Source organism: Apodemus sylvaticus, chromosome 1, assembly GCF_947179515.1.
Source record: "Apodemus sylvaticus chromosome 1, mApoSyl1.1, whole genome shotgun sequence".
NCBI lineage: Eukaryota > Metazoa > Chordata > Mammalia > Rodentia > Muridae > Apodemus > Apodemus sylvaticus.
In genome coordinates, this window is record NC_067472.1 from 183,740,250 (window position 1) to 183,760,533 (window position 20,284).

General features: G+C 53.5%; 1 protein-coding gene across 2 annotated transcripts; it reads right to left on the reverse strand.

Annotated features, from left to right (window-relative positions):
• Positions 1–62: 62 nt before the first annotated feature.
• Map4k1 (mitogen-activated protein kinase kinase kinase kinase 1) lies at positions 63–20,224 on the reverse strand. Of its 2 annotated transcripts, XM_052167367.1 has the most exons (32): positions 19,922–20,224; positions 19,703–19,760; positions 19,495–19,585; positions 18,817–18,881; positions 16,311–16,366; positions 16,184–16,231; positions 15,999–16,041; positions 15,837–15,909; positions 15,154–15,285; positions 14,725–14,787; positions 14,543–14,624; positions 13,513–13,629; positions 13,253–13,331; positions 12,020–12,078; positions 11,873–11,916; positions 11,739–11,783; positions 9,777–9,819; positions 9,050–9,212; positions 8,892–8,974; positions 7,484–7,507; positions 6,623–6,707; positions 4,467–4,543; positions 4,323–4,383; positions 3,203–3,311; positions 3,063–3,121; positions 2,803–2,906; positions 1,952–2,126; positions 1,439–1,501; positions 1,273–1,362; positions 1,122–1,192; positions 686–741; positions 63–228 (listed from the first exon to the last, which is right to left on the reverse strand). In XM_052167367.1, the coding sequence occupies exons 1-32, from the start codon at positions 20,018–20,020 to the stop codon at positions 159–161; spliced, it is 2,487 nt and encodes an 828-aa protein (XP_052023327.1). In that variant the 5' UTR covers positions 20,021–20,224; the 3' UTR covers positions 63–158. The 2 variants fall into 2 exon arrangements, with proteins under 2 accessions (XP_052023327.1, XP_052023337.1); XM_052167377.1 differs by lacking the exon at positions 7,484–7,507.
• Positions 20,225–20,284: the final 60 nt, after the last annotated feature.

Consider the following 20,284-nt stretch of genomic DNA (forward strand, 5'->3'; position numbering starts at 1 on the left):
TTGGGTCATTTAAATCGGGGGGGGGGGGGCGGCTAGGCATCCAAAAATCTCAACCACAAGAATTCCAAGATGACAAGACTAAAGTCAAGTTTATTGGGAGATAGGGCCATGCCGTGACCGCTTGTGCAGGCGTCCGTTTCTCTCGCCCTCTCAATGGCTCATTCCTGGATGTAGAGGTTGCTGGGGGCGGTAGGGTCAGCGGTGGGCCGCGTCTCCACCACTACGGGCCTGAGAAAGACAGAGGTCAAGTCATTCATTCATTCATTCTCAAAGCAGTTAATAGAAACTGTACCATTCCAATGCCGGGTCGTGACAATGACGACATCAGGCATGGTGAGCTATGCCTACAATCCCAATAACTGCGAGGCTGAAGCGGGCAAATCTGGAGTTCAAAGCCATCCTCAACTACCTAGGGAGTCTGAGGTTAGCCTGATCTATAAAATCCTGTTTCAGGAGCCCCAGGGAGCTCACACTCCCAACCTCAACGGTAGACTAAAGGGCTGCAGGGAGGCACGGGGTGCAGGGGCTTCTACCGAGGGCAGCCCAGCTCCCGAGTCATGGCGGGGAGCAGGGGCCTCAGAACATAACCTAGTAAAAGAACCTGGAAGGGTTTCCTAGGCTACGGAAACCTCCTCTCCACACCAGCAGCCTCTCCTAGTCCCCATCCATCCCTCTACCACCATACCTGGGGGAGCACAGCAGACGGAAGGTGAGGGTGGGGTCTCTCAGCTCCTGCAGCGGCTGTGGAGAAAGTGTGTCTGGGTCTGTACCGAGAAGTAGGGCCTCCTCTCTCCCTACAAACATGGCTTCCTCGGGCTAAGTCTAACCCCAGACCCACTCCTGAAGCTGTGTAACTTTGTGCATGCGACTTAACTGCTCATAGTCCAAGGCTACTAACGTGCAAAATCGTAGCGCCCTATCTGATAGGCAACTGTGAAGAGTAAGTCGGGAACCGGGAAGCCCAACTCTGAAATGAGCCTGTTTGCGCTAAGGTGACGATGTGTGCCCTGAAGCATCCTTACAGGAGTCCCTGTCCTGACCCAGGGCTTCTCCAAGCCCATTTAAAGGATGCGAAGGTTGAGGATGAGGGCAAGGGAGAGGTGTGAACTGAAGCAGCCTACCTGTTTGGAGTCTGGAGCCCACACCTGGACTCCGTGCTTCCAGAAGGCCTGGAGTCGATCTTCAACCATAGCTGGAGAGGAAGCAGTTGCCTGTGACCCCAAGGCCACAGAGCTCCCACCCTTGACCCTGGGCCCTCCCATCAACACATACCCACAGCCTCGACCGCTTCGGTCATGGGGATCTCAGGGGTGCGAAGCCCAGGAGCTGGCGCCCCCTCTGGGGTCACGAGCTTCAGAGAGCCTGGAAGGAAGCCCAAGGAAGGTTTGCGCACAGTCCTGGGCTAAGGACCAGGAAGGGGAGGGAGGAAGGCTCTTACCATTCATCAACACCATCACCACGTCTTCCTTCACTTGGATGACCTGCACTGGTCCCTTGTGCTCTGGGCGAGAGGCAGAGGCTTAAGAACTAACTTCCTGGCTCTGTCCAGCTAGCACCCCTGAGGTCCCCTGCCTGCCACATGCGCTCCACCCTGTTATGACCAGTCAAGCAAGACCACACACCCTGTTCCATCTTGTTCTCAGATTAGGGTTCGGGCTTAGCCCTGTCAGCCACTTTGCCTTTCCCCGTCCCTGGTGCCCTAACCTGTAGTCCCGCCCTAGCTCGGCCCACCTCTTCTTGCAGCCCCTTCTCAGAAGCCTTGTCCTTTCCTGAAACCTTGCCCCTTGTCTGAAGCCCCGCCCTCTTCCCTCAGCCCCGCCCCTTCCCTGCAGCCTGAGCCCCATCCATCCCTACAGCTCCGCCTTGGTCTGCAACACCCCGCCCCCATCCTCTTTCCTGCAGTATTTCCCCTCCCTCCCCTGCAGCCCTCTCAGCTGCACAGCCCACTCACCCATGCTGGAGTCGTCCAGCCAGCAGGACAGCGCACCGAAGCGCACGGTGTGGAAGAGCACGGACTTTGCCGCCTGCCCGGGGCTCACGCCGATGCACACGGCCGGCAGCTCCGAGCCCGGCGTTGTCAGCAGCGCGAACACAGGCAGTGGCGTGGGCAGCGGGAACAGCACCTGCTGCAGGCCCACGTGGGGAAAGGAAACTCAGGGAGGCTCTGGGACGGGGGTGAGGGGGTGGGGGTGGGGGCGGGGGGAGGAATGGAGGATGGGAGTGGGGTAAGTGGGGAATCTCTCGGAGAATTTCGGGCTTCATTAGAAAGAAACAAACGTGCTTTTAGAGTAAATGTGGCTTTGTCTGGAAGCATGTCAACCTGCCGATATTAAGGCAGGAACCCCACCCCTACACACACACCAAGACGGGAAAGCCACTTTAGACAAAGGGACAGACCCTTGGAGACTGAGGAATAATTAAGCTCAGATGTGAGGGGTGGGTGGAACTTAAATATCAGGAAGTTGGAGAGTTTGTTTGTTTTTTAACGATTTACTTATTTTTATTTTATGTGCTTGGTGTTTTGCCTGCACGTACGTCTGTGTGAGGCTGTTGAGTCCCCTGCAGCTGGAATCACAGACTGTTGTGAGCTGCCATGTGGGTGCTGGGAATTGAACCTGGGTCCTTTGGAAGAGCAGCCAGTGCTCTCTTAACCACTGAGCCATCTCTTCAGACTCTCAGGAAATGTTCAAAATGCCTCAGGATGGGGAGGGGCAACAGCACCTCGGAGGGGTTCATCCACTTCTTTATATAAGCGCCAGTGCTGGAAGGCCAAGCTAAGGCGCCCTCGCTCTACAAACTTACCCGGACAAGCAAGAATTTGTTCATTGGCTGGTACCACTGGAGCAGAACCACGGACGTCTCCAATGCCCCACACAGGAATGGGCCCCCAGAGCTAGCACCCTCGGCTGTGGAAGTGGACCATGGGTCAGGGCCCCTGCCTCCTTCCAGGGCCACCCAGTATCTCTCCGACGGTCCTGGACACCATGCCTCGACCATATTGAGTAGATACTGTCCAGGTATCAGCCCTCCCCACCACTCCGCACCCAGAGGCTGGTTCTCACCCACACAGCAAGCCCGGCAGCCTTTGGTGTCCTGGATCTTACTGGAGACCATGTTCTTTCTGAAGGAGAAGGAGGAGTGAGCGGGTGTGCGGGCGGCAGTGGGGGCAGGGAGGCCACTGGTGCCCCTTTGGGGCTCCTACCTGGCCAGTAAGCGGTGCGGGCTAATGTGAGCGATGGGACTTCCTGTTCTGCCTTCTTTCCTTTCCAGCAGGCCCAGGATGCTATGAGAATACAGGTGGGGCGTCTTCCCTGCGGTGTGTGTATGAGAGGGGAGGGCGAGCAGTTAGAGGCCCTTACCTCTCTCCCCAGCGTACAGATCCCACTTCCCACTCACACAGTCCCCAGTCTTGAGACTTGAAAGGACCAGTGTGGTCCAGGCACTGTGATCGCCTCAGGAAAACAGAGAGCAGAACAGGCTGTCTGCTCTCCTAACCCTGCCCCGAGTGAGCCGGGAGGGAGGTCAGACCAGCCCGCAAGGTGGCACCTGATTTTGGTGCTGGTGTCTCGGGTCAGGCTGGCTTCTAACTCCCCGTGGAGCTGAGACAGCTCGTGGACGCCCGTCCTCCTGACCCTACACCTGGCACATATCTCAAAGTTTAACAGAAAGCCTACCTAAGCCGGGATGGGTGACGCCTGCTCATGATCTCAGATCGTGGGAGGCTGAAGCAAGACAGTCACTCTAAGTTTGAGGCTAGCCTGGGCTACACCTTCTCAAAAAAGGGGGGGGGTGATGCTGGGCAGTTCTCTGTGAGGTGGAGGCCAGCCTGGTCTACATGAGTTCAAGGACAGCCAGAGCTACACAGAGAGACCCTGTGTTGGGGTGGGGTGCTGCTGGAGCTCAGTGGTAGCACACTTGCCCCAGATACATGGACCCTAAAACTTACCAAACAACAACAAACCCTGTAACTTCTTCAGTCTATCTCCATAGAGACTAAGTTCTGACCCACCTGGCCCTGTCTCATGTTCTGGGATTAAAGGGGTGTGCCAGCTACACCCAGAGATGTCAAAGTTATTTAAGGATGACTCGGTCGTAAAAAATTAACTCACAACCAACTTGAGAAGTGAAGATATTGGAGCTCCGTTTTACAGATAAGAAAACTGGGGCTCAGGGGGAGAAGTACCTGGCCTTAAGTTCAGTAAGACAGTGGTGAGATTCGAACCTCAGGCCCGGTGGAGGTGCAGACTCAGTTTGTGCTCACCCACGCATACCCACCCTCCCTGAACTCCTGGCCCCTGCCCCTCCCCCAACCACAGGCTAACCTGAGAGAGACATGAGGAGGTTGTTGATGCAATACAGCCAGGTTGTGCGGCCAGGGAAGATCTGTAGAGAATGGGGTGACTTCTGTGATTCCCGTGACCCTACGCCACCTGACCCCCACTCCCAGCACTGACCCCATCCCTCACCATTTCCAGTGTGGCCTCCTGATCATTCCGGTTCAGTACGAAGATGCCTTCCTCTGCTCCCAGGAGCAGGTGCTGCTCTGAGAGGGCCAGACAGGGAGGTTGCTAGGCTCTCTCATCATGGTGGACGGACCTCCCAGACCTTTGTCTAAAACTGGCCATCTACCCCAAACCCACCCGTTCGTACATTCCCCTTGCAGGCTGACATCCCCAGTGTCTAACCTCCTTAAATCTGAGCTTAAACCCCTGCTCAGTCCCTTAAGCCAGTCTCCATGATGCACCCCACCACCCCCCACCCCCCACCCCCACGACTTGCCAATGCCTGGCAGTTCTGTTCCTGACCGTCCAACTCTACTTCCTGAGCAGCTCTCTAGGTCCCGCCCCTTCCTGCCCAGTGCTGATCTCAAATCACTAATTTTTGACCCTGGATCCCCACGTAGCCTTTTCTATCCAGTGGGACTGATCAGCTCTGGCGTCTCAGCATGAATATTTGTCTACATGTAAGTATGTGCACTATGTACATGCAATGCCCTCAGAAGCCAGAAGAGGGGGGAATCCCCTGGAACCGGAGTTAGAGAAGACTGTGAGCCCCCATGTGGGTGCTGGGAACTGAACATGAGTCCTCTGAAAAACATCAGCTGGTGCTCTTAGCTACTGAGCCCTCCCCCGAGCCTGTCTCTTGTTTTATGAGATCTGGCCACAAATATCTGACTGGCTCTTGCACTTTCTATGAAACCAAAGTTGAATCTGAATTTCTGATCCTTCTGCCTCTACCTCCCAAGAGCAGGGGTTACCAGTGTGGACTAACTGTGCTCTCTGTTTGCTTAAGAAGGCTCTTGTTAGCCAGGTGGTTGTGGTGGTGGCACACACCTTTAAGGCCAGCACTTGGTAGGCAGAGGCAGGTGGATCACTGTGAGTTCGAGGCCAGCCTGGTCTACAGAGTTCCAAGACAGCCAGGACTACAGGGAGAAACTTTTCTTGACAAACCCAAAAAAGAAAAGAAAAAAGAGGAGGAGGAGGAAGAGGAGAAGGCTCTTGCTATATAAACTCTGGCTGGTTTCAAACAAGTGATGGTCCTTCTTCCCTAGCCGCGGTTGTGCAGGCATTAAGGTAGACAACTCTATTCCAAGTCTCTTCTGTTATTTAATACTGACCCCTCAATCTTATTCTCTATCTGTGATGTCCTGACTTTGTCCTTTTCTGCTGCAGTCAACGCCCCCGCCCCTCCAACCCAACTGAGCCGAGTCTCCACCATCCCCACGCAGGTGACCTCATCTTTCCTCAGGGCTCAGTCACATGCCCCTAACTGTGGACGATCTTATTCAGACACCACTGGCCTCTAAGCTCAGACTCTTCTAGCATCTGCTTCTCAGTTCGTCCTTTAACCCTGACAGTAACCACAACTTCTACTCCAGGTTTGGCTAGGCCAACATCACTCCAGTAAGACCCTCCCTGCAGGCCAAGCACCTGCTGCTCCTGCAGGCCCGGGTGACTGGATCCCAGCACCGGTGCCTGTAACTGCGGCTCAGGCGGACCTTACATGCTCCTTCATACTCTGTAAATGCCTGGGTTTATGTGCACAAGCCTAAACACTGCACACACATGGTTGACAGCTTCCAGGGAGGAGAAGTGAGTTTTTTAAAGAGCTAACCATGTTCTAGTGGAAGGCCCCATCGTAAGAAAAGGAAGGGTACAAACTCAGGATGGGTGGGGCTGGATCTGGGAGGACTGGAAGGTGAGGGTATAGAATCAAAGTATATTGTATGACATTCTCAAATAATTAATAACAATATTGTACTTTAAAAGACAGTATCTAAAAATTAAAAACGTAAATCTTAAATAGCAAAAAAAAAGCTTCCTGGGGCTGGAGAGCTGGCTCGGTGGTTGAGAGCACTTGCTGCTCTTGCAGAGGACCTGGATTCAGGTCCCAGCACCCATATAGCAGCCAACAACCAGCTAACTCCAGTTCCGGAAGACACAGCACCCTCTCCTGGCCTCTGTCAACACTGCGGGCATGTGATAGGCAGGTGTACATGCAGATAAAAACATTCAGACATGAAATTAAAACAATACTCTGCCTGTGTCTCTCCGGCTTTCCGGTCCTGGCCCTGCCCACTGGGCCCCTCACCCCGGCTCTCCCGGATCTCCTGAGCACCCACCTTTCGTAGAGGGATGTGTCCAGGCAGCTGTGCTGTGGATCTGGAGGGGGCAGCCATTGAATAACTTCACGAGAAGGGGAGATTTCTGGATGCCCATGGCCAGTGGGCAGCAGCAGTCAACAGAGAACAGGAGGGTGCTGGGTTCAGAATCTGACCGCGCCTCCGAGGCATATGACCCCACTACCCCCCACTACCCCCACTACCCCCCACTACTCCCCACTACCCCCCACTAGCCCCCACTACCCCCCACTGCCCCCCACTACCCCCCCACTACCCCTCACTACCCCCCACTGCCCCCCACTACCCCCCACTACCCCCCACTACCCCCCACTGCCCCCCACTACCCCCCACTACCCCATCTGTGGTCCTGCCTTTCATGGTCTCATTTACCATGGTTAGGTGTGGTCCAAAACATTACATGGGAGATTTGAAAAACAAAAATATTTGTTTTGTTTTAATATTTTTTTCCTTTTTAGACAATGTCTCATTGTAACCCAGGCTGACTTTAGATTCTCAATGTAGCCCAGGCTGGCCTTAGATTCTATATGTAGCCCAGGCTGACCTTAGATTCTCAATGTAGCCAGGCTGGCCTTAGATTCAATATGTAGCCTAGGCTGGCTCTCAGCTCCTGACCCTCTTGCTTCCACTTCCAAAGTGCTGGGTATTACATGTGCATACCACACGCTGATCCTTCAGTAAATCTCTTATTTTGCCTATCAGTGAACCCCCTGATAATCTGTATATTGGTGGAAAATATATGATTGGGTACTGGCCAATTTGAGGCACCCACTGGGGCCCTGAAGTGGATCCTCCATGCATAAAAGGGAAAGCCTTACACATAAGCCTGAGTAAGCTGCTTACCTCTCGGTGCTTCTCCTTCTCCACCTGTGGAACAGAAAAGAGCCACCTCTAGGATCCCCCTCCTCCAGCATTCTTGTTTTTATTTTGGCAGAGTCTCGCTATGCACCCCACTCGGCCTAGAGCCTCCCCCTTACTCCTGCCTTTGCAGGTAACGGACACAGAAAGCCAGGCTTGGCACACAGCAGCTCTCCTCCACAGAGCCCCGCCCCGCCCCGCCCAGGGCGGTGGAACTAGACTTGGCCAGCCTAGTCTAGACTAACCTTTCAGAAACAGCGGAATTCTAGGGAAGTCTGCTGCTGCAGCTGCTGACCAGTTTACTTTAGTTTAGTTTTGGTTTGGTTTTTGTCAACTTGACACAAACTACAGTCATTTGGAAAGAAGGTACCATAACTGAGAAAATGCTTCTACCAGACTGTGGAACATTATTATTGTTATGATTATTACCAAGTAATGGGGAGGGCCCAGCCCATTTCGGGTGGTCCTGCTCTTGGGCGGGGGACCTGGGCTGTATAGAAAAGCAAGCCGAACAGGCGACGAGGAGCGGGGCAGAAAGCAGTGCTGCTCCTTCACCTCTGCTTCAGTTCCTGCCCCTGGCTCCCGCCCTGGCACCTCTGCATGGCGGGCGTGAAGTGGAAATGGAAGCCAAGCGAGCCCTTTCCTCCCCGGGCTGCTTTATCACAGTGGAGGAAAGAGCTCAGCTACCCTCTCAGGCCTGCAGCTCCCCACTGTCCCGCCTCAGCACCCCGTCCCCAAGTGTGTGGCCACCACAGAGTAGGGGGTATCTATTCTCATGTATGAAGGTTTGCACTTTATGAAGACACAAGATCGGGGCTCAGCAGGAAAGCACTGGCTGTGAAGAACTGAGCTCAGATTCCCAACACCCATGTTAAAAGCAGGGCATGAAGCCAGGTAGTGGTGGTGCACACCTGAAATCCCAGCACTCTGGGAGGCAGAGGCAGGCGGATTTCTGAGTTCGAGGCCAGCCTGGTCTACAGAGTGAGTTCCAGGACAGCCAGGGCTACACAGAGAAACCCTGTCTCGAAAAAACCAAATCCAAAAAAAAAAAAAAAAAAAAAAAAAAAAAAGCAGGGCCTGGCTGTGGTCCTCTGTTCCCCAGAGGCCAGACGGTCCCTGAGGCTTGCTGGTCTCCAACCTGGCAACAAGTTCAGGCTGATGCTCTGTCTCAAGGAAATAAGATGGAGCGTGGTAAAGCCTGACATTCTCCTCCGGCCTCCACATATGCATCCTCACACACGCCTGTGTGTGCACCGCCCGCCCACCTACACACTCACACACATCCCACAAGGTCAGCGTCTGGCACAGACAAGGACTGCATAAGCGTCACCTATCAGAGGCCACGCCATCTTCCGCTGGGCGGCCCCAGCCTGTCTTGACAGCCGGCGCTTACCTTGGCCCTCATCTTTTCCTTCCTAGGGGGCACGAGCGGAGGCTGGCCTAGCTCCGGAGCAGCCGGGCTCCACAGAGAGGGATCTGGTGGGAGTTGGCAGCATCAGGCCAGGAGACTGCCACCCTGCCTGTCCGCCTCCCCCGGGGCTCTCCTGGTACCTGAGTGAGCTGTGAGATGAGGACTGCGGGGGGCTGGGGGAGGTCCAGGACGGGGGGTACGTGGAGGGGGCCCACTGGCACACCGGACCAGCACTCCTGGGCTCAGTTGCCCGTCGTCTCTAATTCCCCCGGAACCATCATCTGATGGAGACCGAAACTTGGGCTGCAGAGACAGGAGGATGGAGAAATAGATTCACGAGAGGTTCCAGAAGACAGTGTGCCTCCTGCCCCAATCCCTGCCTCCTCCAGGACCAAGAATTAGCCATATCTATGACCCTTCCGCTATGACATCCTGCCCTGGTTCCACCATTTCCAAGACGCATGTCCCCATGAGAAGGGACATCAGCACACAAAGGGTTAATGCTGGGCACTAACCCAGCAACTTAACCAGCTTCCATTCTATCCACAGCCACAGATACCCTGACCCCCGGCCGTGCTTTACACAAACACATTTTTGTACTGAGACAGGGTCTCGCTATGTCACTGTGTAGCCCAAGCTGGCCCTTAACTTGCTACCCAGCTAAGGATGATCTTGAACTCTTGATCTTCCTGCCTTCACTCCCTGAATGCAACACCACACCCAGCTCCAGTGGGGTTTCTATGCATCCATCCTGAATCCCAAGTTCTTAAGCTTTCTGTAATAGTCAAACACCTCTGGCCTCAAACTCTAAACATCTAAAAGGTCCCAGCATCAAAGGACTTGGCCTCGGGATTCCCAGGGCCTTACCTTGGGGGGCAGTGGAGGAGGTATGTTCTCTGAAGGGGCGGGGCTGAAATACAAAGATGGGGTGAGCAGGTGTGGGTGCGAAGGGCGGGATGGGATGCTTCAGGCTTATGGGCTGGGACTGAGGGACAGTGAGGTAAGGGGGACTTAGAGTCATGGCAGCTCTGGGCTTTTCCATGGTGTCCGCGGGAAGTCATGGGGTCCTGCTTCACCCCTCCCTCACGCTCCACCCCTCGTACCCACGCATGCACGCATGCATGCACGCACCCACACACATAAGGTCGGAAACAAACCAGGCAGGCATCCCCGAGCTGGGCAAGGAGAATGTGGGGACTTGGGATGACTGCTGGGGTGCACCTGAAACCTGGGACTCAGACCCTGACTGGTAGGAAATTTCCATGGGTCAAAATTTTAGTCTGAGATTAGGCCTCCAGTCACAAGCCTGTCATCTCACTTCCTTAGAAAGCAGAGGCAGGAGGATTGAGAGAGTTCCAGACCCATATGGGCTACAGACTGGAGCTGGGAGAAACTGACCAAGACTTGGGGGAAGGGCTGGGGTTGAAGCTACTGCAGTAGGTAGCAGAGGGGTCTGAGCTTAGGAGGGGCAAGATGCCAGAGCTGGGACGGTCAGGTGCGGTCAGGCCTGAGGGCAGCTAAAGACCCACACTGGGGATTAGATAAACAGTAGAAGGAGCCAGGCCTGGTTGGGCAGCTTCAAAAGCTGAGGCAGGAGGATTGCTTGGGCTACAGAAGGAGTTCCGTTCCAGCCTATGCAACTTGATGTTACCTTGTATCAAATTAAAAAGTAGAAGAAGCTAGCCATGCAGTTAATCCCAGCATGGGAGAGGCAGAGGTAGGTAGATCTCTGTGTGTAGGGCTAGCCTGGTCTAAATATAGAGCTGGGACTACATAGTGAAATTCTATTTCAAGTTCTCTCTCTCTCTCTCTCTCTCTCTCTCTCTCTCTCTCTCTCTCTCTCTCTCTGTTTTTCTCTGTGTAGCCCTGGCTGTCCTGGAACTCACGCTGTAGACCAGGCTGGCCTTGAACTCAAGAGATTTGCCTACCTCTGTACCGAGTGCTGGGACTAACAATGTATGCTACCACTTCCCGGCTTCAAAAAAACAATCATTTTTATAGAGATACGGCTCAGTGGTTAAGAAAACTTGAACTTGCCGGGCAGTGGTGGCGCACGCCTGTAATCCCAGCACTCTGGGAGGCAGAGGCAGGCGGATTTCTGAGTTCGAGGCCAGCCTGGTCTACAGAGTGAGTTCCAGGACAGCCAGGGCTATACAGAGAAACCCTGTCTTGAAAAAAAACAAAATCCAAAAAAAAAAAAAAGAAAGAAAGAAAGAAAGAAACAAAGAAACAAAGAAACAAAGAAAGAAAACTTGAACTTCTTGCAGAGGACCTGGGTTCCCAGCACCCATGCAGCAGCTCCCAACAACCTGAACTCCAGTTCTGGGGATCTACCGCCCTCTACTGGCCGTCACATGTACCAGGAACGAATGTGGCCCAGGCAAAACACCTACCTTACACATAGGATAAATCTAAAAGCTTTTTTTAAAGTGAGAGAGAGCTGAAGATGTAGCTCAGAGATAGAGCACTTGCCTAGACCCCACTGTGGAAGGGCTGGGGTGTGGCTCTGGGGTAAAGTGCTTGTGTCGTGAGTGGGAAACCTTAAGATCAATCTGAAGGAGGAACGGGGGGTTAGGGAAGGAATGGGAGCGGTGGAATTGGGATGGGGGCGAGTCCAGGGGTCAAAGGGAAGGGCAGAGGGTCCAATGGGCGTGGGGAGCACGGATGGAGAAGAGGAGGGAAGGTGGGAGCTGCGCTGAGGGGTCATCAGAGCTCAAGCGTTGGGGTGATGAGATAAGAAAGGTGGAGGTCTGGGGTAGAGGCTGGAGACACAAAGCAGGGGTTCTCAGGTGCTGAGGAGGTGCGGTGAGGGGCTCATGGGGGTCTTACATGTCCACATCATCGTAGTCGTCGTCAGAGTCTGACAGTTGGCTCCTGAAGAATGACAGACATGAGCCTCAGGTGGCTCCCACATAACCTGTCCCCCTCCCCTCCAGCCCGGAGGATGGGGAGGGGTCCTGGACCTGGGACTGGTGCTCCTGAAGTCTGCAGTGGGCTGTAAGCGAGCCTGCGGGAAGAGGAAAGAGTAAGCACCGCACAGGGCAGGAACAGAACGGGGGGGGGGGGGGGGGAGGAGGGCAACGCATCTGGGCAAGTACAGGAGTGCTCACAGTTTCAGCCTGAGATCTGCAGTCTACACATCTGGGCCTCTGGAACTCCATATGCAGCCCTGGGAAGGGGGGAGTGGGCGGAGACAACCCAGTGAGGGTGGGGCCTTGGGAAGTGGGCGGAGACAACCCAGTGAAGGATGGGGCAGGGAGATAGGATGAAGAAGAATGTGGGTGGAGCCGGAGAGGGGCGGGGCTGGAGCCAGGACCTTAAGGATGACTCCGGTCCCTTGTGGGAGGAGCCTTTGTTTACAGGGGTCTTGTTTGGGGGCCTAGGGGTGGCAGTGGAGAGGTAGAAGGGCACAAAGTAGCTGTGAGGTGTTTGTTCTGGGACATTAAGTAGGTATTAGGGATTCTGACAGGTTTGGTTTTTTGGTTTTTTGGGGGGTTTTGGTTTTTTTTTTTCTTTTTTGGTTTTTTCGAGACAGGGTTTCTCTGTGTAGCCCTGGCTGTCCTGGAACTCACTCTGTAGACCAGGCTGGCTTTGAACTCAGAAATCCGCCTGCCTCTACCTCCCAAGTGCTGGGAATAAAAATTTGTGCCATGACCACGGGCCCTTCCTTCCTTCTTTCCTTTCTTCTTTCTTTTAGTGTATAAAACATTACATGACTTTGTTTGGTGAGAGGGAGGAGCGTGTGCATCAGAGGACAACTCGCTCAGGTCATTAGCCTTAGCAGCAAGCACCGTCACCCACTGAGCCACCTCACTGGCCCTCCTACTTATTTTTGAGACAGGCCACACATGTGTGACCTTGACCTTCTGATCCTCCTGCCCACCTCCCTAGTGCTAGGATCCCAGCTGAATGTCAGCCTGTGACCTCTTGTGTGTGAGGCATGGACTCTACCAACTGAGTTACGGGCCAGCCTCTTCTTAGGGGTTGGCTTGGCTTTGGTCTTTGTTTGGTTGGCTGGTTGGCTGGTTGGTTGGTTTGGTTCCTATTTCCTGTAATTGCTTTGTGTTGAGACATGGTCTCACTGTCTCACCCTGGCCTGGAACTCACTGGGCAGCCCTGAACTCACCATGATCATCCTGAGTGCTGGGATTAAGGGCGTGCACCACCACACCTTCAGACTGATTCTTGAGGTTTCTTTTGGGTCAGAGCTGGAAGGTGGTGTCAAGGGACTGAGAAGAGGGGACTCTATGGTTGGTTTGAAAGTTTCACAGCTAGATTTCTCTGGATTTGAGCTGGTCTGGTAGTGTGCTGGGCAGCCCCAAGCTGTGGGGCCTTCTACTCACGGCAGCAGTCTGCGTCTGGGACCCCCAGGGAGCTGGCCCGGTAGGTAGATCTGATCCGCCGAGGGATGGCAGGGGGTGGCTGGGCAGAAGGGTAGCCATGTCAGGACTCACAGCCTGCTGACAGTCCTCCATCACACTGTGAGCCCACCTCACACCCTCGCTCTTGTGGCCCTGACAGGGTTCCTGTCCTCACGCCATTCCAGAGGCCTCTCCTGGCAGGACGAGGACCCAAAGGCTTCCCTTCTCTACCAAGACCTCACCTCAGGCTCCTCGTCTTCAGTCTCCACAGGCAGCAGCCCCTTCCCAGGAGTCTTCATCTTGTCAAGAAGATCCAAGATGAGGCCTCTGCTCAGCCCTGGCTGGGACACCAGCTGATGCTGTGAGAGGGGAAAGGGTCAGAGGGCTGGCACGGGTGGGGGTGGGGTGGGGGTGGGGCGGACAGGGGCCTCCTGTAAGATAATGCTCTAGGGAAGGTGCCAGCTGAGGGAGCCGGGAAGGGGCTGGGAGACTCGGGGGCCCAGAGATCCTGAGAAGTCTTAAGGAATTAGAAGAATTGAGGGTTCCCAGAGGGGACGTAAGGAATTCTAAAATGCCTTAGAAGCAGCCAGCCTTGGCGAAGACTCTCAGAAACACATGGAGGCCTCTGGGACTTGGCAAATTCCAGCAACTCAGGAGAAGTTAGAAAGCTCTGGGGTAAAGCCAGACATGGCGGCTTAAGCCTGTAACCCCAGCCCTGGGGACAAGGAGGCAGGAGTTTCAAGAGTCTAAGACTGTTCTCGGCTATGTAGCAAGTATGAGGCTAGCCTGAGCTATATGAGACCATAACAAGGCAAACAAATGAAACACACACACACACACATACACACACACACACACACACACAGAGAGAGAGAGAGAGAGAGAGAGAGAGAGAGAGAGAGAGAGAGAGAGAGAGAGAACAAGCACTAGGAAACATACAAGAAATAATTGGGTATTAATTTGGTTTGTTTTTCTTTTTTGTGACGGGGTCTCATGTAGCTCAGGCTAGCCTCAAATTCTCTATGTAACTAAAGATGGCTTTGAACTTCTGATCCTCGTATCTCTACCTCCTTAGTGCTGAGACTACAGGCTTGTGCCCCCAGGCCTGAATCTCCCTGTACAGTTGGGAAGGTCCTGTGGGTAGAATCCTGGGAAAGTCTGAGGGACGAGGGGTTTTGAAGGGGCCCAGGGTTCTATCTATAGCTCTTGTGAGCTGTGGAAGACTTGGTAAGCCTGGGCTGGCGGAACAGGGCGGGGAGGGGCAAGGCTCACACTCAGCATCTTGGCGGCACTGGGACGTTTCTTGGAGTTCTTAGTGAGGGTGACTTTGACAAAGTTGTGGAAAGAAGATGACCTTGGGAGGAAGAAGCCAGGTCTGGTGTGAAGGGATTGGAGTCCTCCTCCTCCCACCACACGCCCTCCTCCTCCCCCCGCCCTCAAGTCGCCTCCCTTACCATCTGCCCTTTTCCTTTAGCCGAGGAGGCTGGTACCCGCTCTTGGTCATGAGGAAGAGAACCCTACACCAGTAGGGAAGAACATGGGGTTATAATCCATAGGGACAGACCTCCTAGTTTCAGGAGTTCTCCATGGAAAGAATGGCTCAGTAGGTAAGAGCACTTGCTATGCGAGCCTGAGGATCTGAGTTTGAATCCCCAGATCCCCTATAAAAACGTCGACATGCCCGTGACTCCAGGGTTGATTTTGTTACGTCGCTCAGGCCAGCCTCAAGTTCCCCACCTCCTGCCTCAGCTACGGAGTGCTGGGACAAGCCAGCCATGCTGGGCTGAGAAGGCCACCTCTGGGAGAAGCTGCTTACGACACGTCTGCAGGTGGGACTGCCACTGGGCGGGGCGCCGGTGTGCTCAGGAGCGGAGGGCCTTTACCTGAGAGGGTGCACGTCAAAGAGAGGAGGCTGAAGCTCAGCCAGCTCGATGGCCGTGATGCCGAGAGACCAGATGTCACACAGCTCATTATATCCACCCTTCAGGGCCACAGCTGCCACCTCTGGAGCCATCCTGTGGGCAAAGACCCTCAGAGAGCAAGAAGTGGCCCAGGGGCAGCAGAGAGGTGGGGTGAGGGAAGATGGGGCTGGAATTAGAACCTAGCTTCAGTCCCTGAGACAAAGCAAAAGGCTTAGAGCTACAAGCTCAGAAAACACAGAAATAGATAAAAACAGTTGGGGAGAGACAGGGATCAAGGTACAAACCAACCCAAGCTCAGTGCGATGGTGGTGCGTGCCTGTAATCCTAAGACTCTAGGAACTGGAGACAGAAGAATTGGGAGTTCAAGGCCAGCCTGAGCTATGGGAGAACCTGTGTTGTTAACAACAACAACAAAACACCACACACACACACAGAGACACACACACAACCACCACCACTGAAATCCTAAACACAAAGAGAAATGGACAAAAAGGGCCAGAAAGAGACATAGATACGTGGAAAAGTCAACGGGGGTCGTAGAGAAGGAAACGGTCTTTAGTAGGAGAAGGCAGAACCAAGGACTTCCCAGGGACCAAGACGGGAAATGACCCTGTTCTCATCCCAGCCGTCCCCAGCACCCTCACCAGTACGGTGTCCCAATGAAAGAGAGGCGCCGGGCCAGTGTCGCCCCGATCTGGGCTGAGATCCCAAAGTCCGCTGGAGGCAGAGACAGAAACAGTGTGTGTGTGCCCCACCCCCTCCTCAACCTCCACCAGCTCCCTGGACACCCTGTGAGCCAGACTCACCCAGCTTAACCTCCCCAGAGTCATTGATGAGGATGTTGGCTCCCTGGGGACCAGAGGAGGGATTAGAGGCCGGCAGAGAACTCCTTCCCAGGGCTCCTACCCCTGTGAACTCCTCCCTAAAGCTCAAAATGAGTTCTAGGCCCCCCTGTGACCCTCTCTCGGTGGCACCCTTGTCCCCAGGCTACCTTGATGTCTCGATGTATCTTCTTCTGTGCATGCAGGTAGGCCAGTCCCTGGAGAGAGGAGAGTGGTGAGCACCCTCTGCCTTGCAAAGGCCCTGCTGGCTTTGGGAGTCCCGTGATCCCTTCTCACCTGAAGCACTTCCCGGCACACATAGCTGATCTGGAGCTCAGACAGAGAGCCGGTCACTGCAAAAAGCATCCCAACCAGGCCGGGTGTTAGGAGAAGAGTCAGGAATCCTGGCTCTCTCTGGGGTCCCCAACCTCCAGGGACTTTAGATGGGACAACTGGAAAGGGGGAAGAGGGGGTAGTAGCTGCCTGAAAGGTGGTTGCTCTTGCCTGTAATCCAATTACTTGGAAGGCTGAGGCAGGAGAGTTGCCAGGAGTTTGAGGCTAGTCTCCGCTATATACAAATATACTGGCCAGCCAGGGCTACATAGAGAGACTTGTTTTCAAAATAACCAAGGGCATTTGCACATGGGAGAAGATAAATAAATAAGTAGCTATATAAGATGGAGGAAGACAGTCACTCAGCAAATAATTACAATAGTCCTATTCTGTGCCAAGTCCTGGAGACACAGGTACAAGCAAGATAGTCATCCTAAAAGGCTGGGGGCGTAGCTCAGTGGTAGAGCCCCTGCCTAGAATCTCCCAGGGAGGGGCTGGGGCGTGGCTCAACAACAGAGTCCTTGCCTAGCATGTGAAAGTCTCCATGTTTCACTACTAGCACGTGTACCTGCAAACACACACACACACACACACACAAGGATAAACCCCTGCTTTCATGGAGAGAACACACCAAGGGAAGGAATACATAAAATAGAAAGGCTGGATGAATGTCTCAGTGCTGGACCTCTTGCCCGTTATTTCAAAAACAAATAAGAAATAACGAAAAACATATAACGTAAGGTGTTAATACGCTAGTAATTAGTAAGAAGAAACAGCCAGAAATGACAACAGGAAATATGTGTGGGAAGGGCTATGACATTTACACATGTTGGTCAGCAAAGGCCGGAGCGGGGTGTGTGTGTGTGTGTGTGTGTGTGTGTGATGGGTCCCACTTCTCAGGAGAGAAGGAGCAAGGGCAGGAGGTGGGGTCAACGGTCAGGGCGACAGGGTGATGTGAGGGCAGGCAAGACAAGCAATGGCAGAGACAGACAGACAGACAGACAGACAGACAGACAGACTGACAGACCCAGTGCCAGAGCAGAGAAGAGATGAGCGGAGACCCAATGCAGGGAGATAGACCTGTTTTGGAAGATGAGCAGGGTTAGTGAAGGGATGAGAGAAAGATGGGACAGAGGGTGTCGGGCAGACACCGGGGCTTACACAATGGCTGGGTGAGTCACTTCCTGCTATCGGCCTCAGTTTCTCGTTCTAGGAGAGGTTTCATGTTGCCTGGATGGAACTGGGACCTCGATCCATCCTACCAGACAAGCATTCTACCACTGAGTTTAGCGAGACCTTTTCAGACATTTGAAATCTTGTGTAGTGGGACTCAGAGAGAGTAAGACAGTAAATACCAGAACTGCAGAGAAGGCTGAGGCATAGGGCCTGGTTGCAATAGACCAGTGGTCCTAGCTACTGAAAAGGCTAAGGCAGTGAGATCGCAAGTTCAAGGCCAGCCTGGGTAACTCATTGAGTCTGTTGCAAAATAGTACATAAAAAGAGGGCTAGGAGTGCCTACAAGAAACTGAAAGGATGTACTAAGGATACATTGTATACTTATAATTCTTAAAGAATAGATAAATTAAGTTTAAATTAAACCCTCAATGAATAAATAAATTAATTTTAAAGAGGGGGTAGGTATTAGGGATATAGCTCAGAGTACTTAACATAAGACTCTAGGTTCAAGCCGGGTGGTGGGTGGTGGCGGCGCACGCCTTTAATCCCAGCACTTGGGAGGCAGAGGCAGGTGGATTTCTGAGTTTGAGGCCAGCCTGGTCTACAAAGTGAGTTCCAGGACAGCCAGGGCTACACAGAGAAACCCTGTCTCGAAAAAACCAAAAAAAAAAAAAAAAAGACTCTAGGTTCAAAACACGATAGCAAAAAAAAAAAAAAAAGTGTGTGTGTGTGTGTGTGTGTGTGTGAGAGAGAGAGAGAGAGAGAGAGAGAGAGAGAGAAGGGATGAGAGGCCTATGTAACTCCTACCCTCAAATTCCCCTGAAAGGTGGACCGCAGGCTAGACCCAGAAATTCACTGAGTGCCTGCCCAAAAATCTGAGCAACTGATCTGAGTTAGAGAAATAGGCCGGCCATGGTAGCACGTGCCTAGAAGCTCAACACCAGGGCCGGTAGAGGTAGACAGAACTCTGGGTTGGGGACAAGCCAGGACTACATAGTGAGAAGCCCGTCTCAAAAAAGAAGAAAGAAAATGCAAAACTTCCCCAACCCAGGAATAATTTTTGGCAAGAAAATATAGACACCCAGACAGAGATAGAACCACGGAAGTGAAGGGGGATTACAGGAAAGACAGGCCGATGCACAGGAGCTGGAGGGCGGGGCCGTCCCAGGATCCCGCCCTCCAAGCTCATGGTAGAACCGTGGACAAGAAAGGCAGCTCCCGGGATACGAGCACAGAGAGACAGGAGAGGTGGACTGGCGACAGAAGGGGGTTTATGTCCCCTTGTCCTTCTAACCTTGGTAGATGTCCTGGAGAGAACCAGCTCCACAGAATTCCATGCAGATCCACAGCTTCTGCAGCCTACAGGAAGGCAAGAGAGCAGGGGTTATGGTGGCAGTGAGACCTCCCAGGGCTATCTCACTCTCCCTGCCCACCAGAGTGTCCTGTCCCCATGACAGAGGAGTAGAGGATAGGCCAGGAAGTGTGCATTCCAGAGCAATTTTTAGGTCTTTGGGTTCCAGCCCAAGGGCACCCCACTGCCACCCCAAGGTAATTTAGGGGACAGGGCAGAGAACTCGTGGAGAAGCAGACAAGACAAAGACTCCCAGGTGTGAGGAACAGATGTCACTATTGGGGCAGCTGAGATATTATCTTGGGAGCCACAGAATGTGAGGGTTCATAATGAAAAAGAGAGGTAAAAATGGACGATGCAGGGAGCAGATTAATGAGAGATTTGATTACAACAACGAAGAGGGTTCTAGAGTAGCCCTTAAATTAGCAGGTACTCAGTAAGAAAGGCAGAATTTCAGATTGGGAATCAGGCTAGGATGCCCCAATTACAAGTGAAAGTCCTCAGGTTGGAGGTCAAGTTAGGGTATCTGGTCCACAAATGGTAGTTTAGGACTGAGGACCAGGTTACAGGTGCCCGGTCAGAAATAAGGGGCTGGGGTTGGGGGATGGGTTAAGACATCACCAGAGGTAACTGCCGTGGTAAGCCACGATGTTGGCGTGCCGGCAAGTTTTCAGCATAAGAATCTCCTTCTGAAGGGTGGAGACGTCATCATCTGTGAGGAGGGGCCAGAGGGAAAAGGTGGCTACAAGCAGGGGCTTACAGAAGTGTTCCCCATATCCCAGGAAGTAAAGGGCAGGGACGGGGAAGAAGTTTCTGGGGGCACTCTCACCAGGTTCCATCTTCACCATCTTCAAAGCCACTAGGTCCTTAGACACCTTGTCACGAGCCTTGTAAAGGGGAAGTTGGCTATCAGGCAGGTCTCAGAGCTTGCTATCCTCAGCATCTCTGAACCAAGGTCAAGGCCTGACATTCTCTTACAGTCCTGTTTGCCGGCCTCACCCCAACTCTCCCAGGTTTGATGGTAGAGGAGACAGAAGGACTTTCTCACCTTGAATACTTCTCCGTAAGTTCCACCACCCAGTCGCTGTAGTAGATCATAGTGTTCTCGAGGGTCCTTATTAAAGATGTCAGGGTCCACAAGGGCCATCCCTGGAGGCCGGGGCTGGGCCAGCGCCCAGGGGGCCAACAGGAGGACCTCAGGGCTCAAGCTTTGGTATTACTCTCTGTCTCCACAAGTCCTGGGCCCGCCTTGACTCTGTGGGCTGTGGCCTTCCCCCTCCCCACTCTCGCTTCCTGCCCCAGCTGCAGGGCTGTGCAGAGTGCTGGGTGGAGGGCTCCACCCCCGTCCCCTGGGTTCTGAGAGTTTGATTGCCTTGGGACCCATGGGACTCTCCTTTACCCCCTGAAGGAC

Excerpts from the sequence above, each read along its gene's own strand:
- Map4k1 (XM_052167367.1), bottom strand. The coding sequence starts at position 20,020 with ATGGCCCTTGTGGACCCTGACATCTTTAATAAGGACCCTCGAGAACAC. Across the intron at positions 8,975-9,049 it reads TCATCTCACAGCTCACTCAG|ATCCCTCTCTGTGGAGCCCG; the intron begins GTACCAGGAGAG and ends AACTCCCACCAG. Across the intron at positions 1,363-1,438 it reads GGTGATGGTGTTGATGAATG|GCTCTCTGAAGCTCGTGACC; the intron begins GTAAGAGCCTTC and ends GCTTCCTTCCAG.